This window comes from Gallinula chloropus (genome assembly GCF_964237585.1).
Source record: "Gallinula chloropus genome assembly, contig: HAP1_SCAFFOLD_260, whole genome shotgun sequence".
Classification (NCBI taxonomy): domain Eukaryota; kingdom Metazoa; phylum Chordata; class Aves; order Gruiformes; family Rallidae; genus Gallinula; species Gallinula chloropus.
The window spans coordinates 130,952-137,475 of NW_028168255.1; the positions used below are offsets into that span (position 1 = coordinate 130,952).

The 6,524-nt window shown below is 68.7% G+C and overlaps 1 protein-coding gene across 1 annotated transcript; it reads right to left on the minus strand.

Moving 5' to 3' along the window:
• Positions 1-2,493: 2,493 nt before the first annotated feature.
• HES7 (hes family bHLH transcription factor 7) lies at positions 2,494-5,603 on the minus strand (the record flags this gene model as incomplete). Its single annotated transcript, XM_084281055.1, has 4 exons — positions 2,494-3,149; positions 3,297-3,375; positions 4,277-4,372; positions 5,568-5,603. 4 exons carry the CDS (start codon positions 5,601-5,603, stop codon positions 2,494-2,496), a joined length of 867 nt encoding a protein of 288 aa, XP_084137181.1.
• Between the last annotated feature and the right edge of the window lie 921 nt (positions 5,604-6,524).

Below are 6,524 nucleotides of genomic sequence, written 5' to 3' on the forward strand. Positions count from 1 at the left end.
GAAAGGCTGAGAACGGAGGTTCCGGCTTCTCCCGGGGAGCAGCTGGGATGAGGCCGTGGTGAGAGCTGGGCCCCCCCATTCCCAGTAAGGAACTGGGACAAAGGGAGCAAGAGGAGGGACCCAGGAAGGGGTCAGACGGTGGGATTTGGGGGGCAGAGGGGTGGGATTAAGCTCTGGGGCGATGGGAAGCGGGAGCTTTGGTAGAGTTTGGTCTGGGGGAAGCATCGGCATCGCCCGCGTGGGCGTCACCTCATCACGGACCTTCCTGGCCGCGGGAAGGGACGAGGGGGAGGAAGAAGAGGGGGGAAGGGACGGGGAGGAGGAAGAAGAGGGGGGAAGCGACGGGGAGGAGGAAGAAGGGGGGGGGAAGCGACGGGGAGGAGGAAGAAGAGGGGGGAAGCGACGGGGAGGAGGAGGAAGAAGAGGGGGGAAGCGACGGGGAGGAGGAGGAAGAAGAGGGGGGAAGCGACGGGGAGGAGGAGGAAGAAGAGGGGGGAAGCGACGGGGAGGAGGAGGAAGAAGAGGGGGGAAGCGACGGGGAGGAGGAGGAAGAAGAGGGGGGAAGCGACGGGGAGGAGGAGGAAGAAGAGGGGGGAAGCGACGGGGAGGAGGAGGAAGAAGAGGGGGGAAGCGACGGGGAGGAGGAGGGAGAAGAGGGGGGAAGCGACGGGGAGGAGGAGGAAGAAGAGGGGGGAAGCGACGGGGAGGAGGAAGAAGAAGAGGGGGGAAGCGACGGGGAGGAGGAAGAAGAGGGGGAAGCGACGGGGAGGAGGAAGAAGAGGGGGGAAGCGACGGGGAGGAGGAAGAAGAGGGGGGGAAGCGACGGGGAGGAGGAAGAAGAGGGGGAAGTGATAAACGGACCCACCCAGGGACAGAGACTCCGATAAGAGGAGCCAGAGGCAGAACCCAAAGGTCTCCTGCGATTAGCGGGCGGGTCGGAGGTCGAGGTGCAGGCAGAGCCCTGGAGAGCGCCGGCCCCGCGCCCCGGGGGGCAGCGGGGACCCCAGCCCAGGGACAGGGGTACCAGGGGGCCCGGGTGACGGGGTACCCGGGGACAGGGGTACCAGGGGGCTGGGTGACGGGGTACCCAGGGACGGGGGTACCAGGGGGCTGGGTGGCCCGGGTGACGGGGTACCCGGGGATGGGGGTACCAGGGGGCCTGGGTGACAGGGTACCCAGGGACAGGGGGATCCCACCCCCACCCCACCATCCCTCCCCCCCACCCCCAGCACACCCAGAGGACTCAAGGGGCACCCAGAGCCCCCCACCATCAGCCCCCCCCCGCCCCCCATGCAGCCCCCCAGCCCTCACCCCCCTCCACATCCCCCCCAGGGTGGGGGGAAGGTTCCCCATGACCAACCCCCTATAGAGCCCCCCTCCCCCCCCCCCCAAACCACCCCAGGACCAGGGGTTGGGGGTTCCCCGGTGCCTCGCAGCCCCCCATGTCCCCCCCAGCCCCCAAAGCAGCCAGGTGACCCCAGGGTGCAGCACAGTCTGTATTGTCCTCCCCACCCCCCACCCCCCAGATAGACGGGGAAAAAAGGGGGGGGAGGGGCACAAATTGGGGGGTGGGGGGGGAAGGGGGTACAAATTGGGGTGGGGGGTGGGGGAAAAGGGGCACAAATTGGGGGTGGGAAAATCAGGTTATAACAACAAATATTTACACTTCCCCCCCCCCCACACCCCCCTTTTCCCACCCCCACCCTCCCCAGTTTGGGCTGGGGGGGTGGCCAGGACACCCAGTGTCCACCCATACTGGGGAGACGTGGTAACAGACCCCATCCCCCCCCCCAAACGCCACCTCATCACCCCCCAAAACCAGCTGCAGGACCCTCAAACCCACCCCCAACCCCCCCACACCCACCCCCCCCACTCCCAGCCTGTACCACCCAGAACCATTCCTCCCAGTTCTGCCCAGTTCCCCAACCCGGGGAGGCCCAAGGTGCCCCCCACCCCCCCCAAACACACCCCCCACCCACTGGGCCACCAGGACCCAGGGCTGGGTTCTGACTGGGTGAACCCCTGGCCAAGCTGGGGGAGCCCCTCATCCTCCCAGCAGAGCAGCACAGAGCCCGCCTGCCTCCCAGTATCCCAGTTAAGAGCCACCAGTCCTCCCAGCATCCCAGTTCAAGAGCCACCAGTCCTCCCAGTATCCCAGTTCAAGAGCCACCAGTCCTCCCAGCATCCCAGTTAAACACACGTTAATACCAGTTAAAAACCTGTCTTCCTAGTACACCAGTTAAAACCACTCCCCCTCCCAGTACGCCAGTCAGCAACCCGCCACCCTCCCAGTCCACCAGTGGGAAACCCGCCACCCTCCCAGCTTCCTCCAGTCCTCCCAGTACTTCAGGAGGGCTTCCCTCCCCGTCAAGCAGCTCAAGAGCCTGTCTCCCAGTACACCAGTTCCCCCATCCCTCCCAGTGCCCCCCAGTCCATCCTCCCAGTAAGGAAGCGGGGGAAGCTGCGCCCATCCCCCCCCCCCCCACCCCAAGCTCAGGGCCAGGGTCTCCAGACATGGCGGGGGGGCCCCAGCAGCCCCCCGCTCTCCCTCGGCGCATCCTCCTCCTCCTCCTCCTCCTCCTCCTCCGGGGTGCGGCGCCGCTCTGAGTCCTTGTGGCCGCCCGGGCTGGGGCTGGCGCCATGCTGTGGCCCCAGGCTGCGCCCCCAGCTAGGCCCAGAAGTAGGCCCGAGGCCAGGCCCCAGCCCAGGCCCGTAACCATGGTAACCGGGACACCGGGACCTGTCGCTAGGGCAACCGGGCCCATCACTGGGCCGACTGGGACCATCCCCGGGGCTGTCGCTGGGCCAACTGGGACCGTTGCTGCGGCAACCGGCGCCATCACCAGGCTGGTGGTAGCCAAGGCCGTGGGTAGGCCCCGGAGTAGGCCCGAAGTTGGGGTAACTGGGCCGGTAACTGGGGTAACTGGGGCAAGCGGGCCCCACCCGCGGCACGGGCAGTCCATGGCGGCCGGGGGCTTCGGCGGCGGCGGCGCCGGCAACCATCGCCGGGGGGCAGACGGCCGCGGGGCCCGAGCCGGGCCGGGGAGGCTCCGCTGGGAGGGCCTGCAGGAAGCGGGCGGCACGGGCCAGGCACTCCCGGTAGCCGCTGCGGTAGCGCCGTAGGAACAGCTCCTCCGTCCCCGCGGAGTCTGCGCCGGAGAGAGAACAGGGTGACCACCCTCCCTCTCCACCCCCCCACCCACCCACCCACCCCACGGAGAGGGGGGGTGTGTGTGTCCCCCCCACACCCCCACCCCGGGGTGATGGCGGCGGCCAGGGGAAACTGAGGCACGGACCTGGGCGGGGCCGCGCCCGCAGGAACCGCACCGTCTTCTGCAGGATCTCGGCCTTCTCCACCTTGGGGTTCCGGAGGCGCTGGGGGGGAGGGGAGAGAGACAGAGATTTGTGGGGAGGGGGGTGAGGGCAGGAGGCTCTGGCGCCACGGAGCCCCCTCCGGTCGCGACGGAGCCCCACCTATCGCGACGGAGCCCCACCTATCGCCCCACCTATCGCGACAGAGCCCCGCCAGTCGTGATAGAGCCCCACCTATCGCGATGGAGCCCCACCTATCGCCCCACCTATCGTGACGGAGCCCCTCCAGTCGCGACAGAGCCCCACCTATCACCCTGAACAGTCATGATACAGCCCCACCTATCGCGACGGAGCCCCTCCAGTCGCGACAGAGCCCCTCCAGTCGCAACAGAGCCCCACCAGTCGCCCCACCTATCGCGACAGAGCCCCTCCAGTCACGATAGAGCCCCAACTATCGTGACAGAGCCCCACCTATCACCCCCACCAGTCGTGATAGAGCCCCACCTATCGCCACAGAGCCCCTCCAGTCACCCCACCTATCGCGACAGAGCCCCACCAGTCACCCCACCTATCGTGACTGAGCCCCTCCAGTCGTGATAGAGCCCCACCTATCGCCCCACCTATCGCGACAGAGCCCCTCCAGTCACCCCACCTATCGCGACGGAGCCCCAGCTATCGCGACAGAGCCCCTCCAGTCACCCCACCTATCGCGACGGAGCCCCAGCTATCGCGACAGAGCCCCTCCAGTCACCCCACCTATCGCGACGGAGCCCCAGCTATCGCGACAGAGCCCCTCCAGTCACCCCAGCTATCGCGACGGAGCCCCTCCAGTCGCCCCAGCTATCGCGACGGAGCCCCTCCAGTCGCCCCAGCTATCGCGACGGAGCCCCAGCTATCGCGACGGAGCCCCTCCAGTCGCCCCAGCTATCGCGACGGAGCCCCAGCTATCGCGACGGAGCCCCACCTCGTCACAGGTGGCCGCCAGGAGCAGCAGCCGCAGCCGGTCGAGGCTGCGGTTCATCCGGTCGCGGCGACGCTTCTCCATCAGCGGCTTCAGGAGCTGGAGGGGAGAGACGGTGAACTGGGGCCAAACTGGGCCAAACTGGGGCCAAACTGGGGCCGGAATAAAGCGGTTGGGTCCGAGCCCGGACTGGAACTAAACTGGGTTGTCTGAAGACACCAGCCCGGGACTAAACTGGGCCAGGTTGGGACTAAACTGGGATGGGACGAGGCCCAGACTGGGACTAAACTGGATCAAGGCTGGAGCCAAACTGGGCGATGGGGCTAAACTGGGATGGGATGAGTTGGGGTTAAACTGGGCCAAACTGGCCTCAGCTGGGTTTGGCTGAACTGGGCTGAACTGGGCCAGACTGGGCTGAAGCAGGTGAGACCCAACCAGGCTGAACTGGGCCAAACTGGGCCAGGTCAGGCCCAAACCAGTCTGAACTGGGCTGGACCTTAACTGGGCAGAACCAGGCTGGGCCCAAACTGGGCCAGAGGGGTCTGGGCCAGGCCGGACTGGGCCCAAACTGGGGCCAAACTGGGCCAGAGGGGTCTGGGCCGGGCCAGACCGGGCCCAAACTGGGGCCAAACTGGGCCAGAGGGGTCTGGGCCAGGCCGGACCAGGCCCAAACTGGGCCCAAACTGGGCCGGAGGCGTCTGGGCCGGGCCAGACCGGGCCCAAACTGGGCCCAAACTGGGCCGGAGGCGTCTGGGCCGGGCCAGACCGGGCCCAAACTGGGCTAGAGGGGTTTGGGCCAGGCCGGACTGGGCCCAAACTGGGCCAGAGGGGTCTGGGCCAGGCCGGACCGGGCCCGAACTGGGCCCAAACTGGGCCAGAGGGGTCTGGACCAGGCCGGACCGGGCCCAAACTGGGCCGGAAGGGTCTGGACTGGGCCAGACTGGGCCCGAACTGGGCCGGAAGGGTCTGGGCCGGGCCAGACTAGGACCAAACTGGGCCCAAACTGGGCCAGAGGGGTCTGGGCCAGGCCAGACAGGGCCCAAACTGGGCCAGAGGGGTCTGGGCCAGGCCGGACTGGGCCCAAACTGGGCCAGAGGGGTCTGGGCCGGGCCAGGCCAGACCGGGCTGAGCCCAGTTGGGCCAGGCCCAGGCCCCTCCGGCCCAGCTGGGCCGGAGAGGCCTGGGCCTGGCCCAACTGGGCTGGAGGGGCCTGGGCCTGGCCTGGCCGAACCCGAACCGGGCCGGGCCCGGGGCAGGGAGGGGGGGACCGGGGAGGGAGCGGAGCCGCCGTTACCTTCCTGTCGCCGCGGGGCTCGGCCGCGCTGCTCATGGTGCCGGGGCCGGGCCGGGCCGGGCGGGTCTGGCCGGGGGTCCCCGGCGGGGCCTTTATGGGCCTGGGCGGCCCCGCCCCGGGGCGGGAGGGAGGGGGATACTGGGAGCACTGGGAGGGGGGGAGGGGGCGTGCTGGGAGCAGTAGGAAGGGGGATACTGGGGGAGGGGGCACTGGGAGCACTGGGAGGGGGGGAGGGGGGCATTGGGAAAGGGGATAGTGCGGGGGGGGGGCTGGGAAAGGGGGTACTGGGGGCACTGGGAGCACTGGGAAAGGGGGTACTGGGGGTACTGGGGGCACTGGGAGTACTGGGAAAGGGAATACTGGGGGAGGGAGGGCACTGGGAAAGGGGATAGTGCGGGGGGGCACTGGGAAAGGGGGTACTGGGTGAGGGGGGGCACTGGGAGCACTGGGATCGGGGAGGGGGCACTGGGAGCACTGGGAGGGGGGAGGGGAGCATTGGGAAAGGGGATAGTGCGGGGGGGGCACTGGGAAAGGGGGTACTGGGGGGCACTGGGAGCAGTGGGAAAGGGGGTACTGGGGGCACTGGGGGCACTGGGAAGGGGGATACTGGGGGAGGGGGGCACTGGGAAAGGGGATAGTGCGGGGGGGCACTGGGAAAGGGGCTAAGGGGGTACTGGGGGCACTGGGAGCACTGGGATCGGGGAGGGGGCTACTGGGAGCACTGGGAAAGGGGGTACTGGGAGAAATGGGAGGGCGCTGTGGGGGGCATGGGGGGAATTAAGGGGCACTGGGAGCACTGGGGGGGGGTACTGGGTGGAGGGGAGCACTGGGAGGGCACGGGGGGGCACTGGGGGCTACTGGGAGGGAGCAGGGGTGAAGGGGGGCTACTGGGAGCACTGGTGGGTCCTGGAAGTACCCGGGGACACTGGGAAGGGGCACTGGGGCTACTGGGGAACC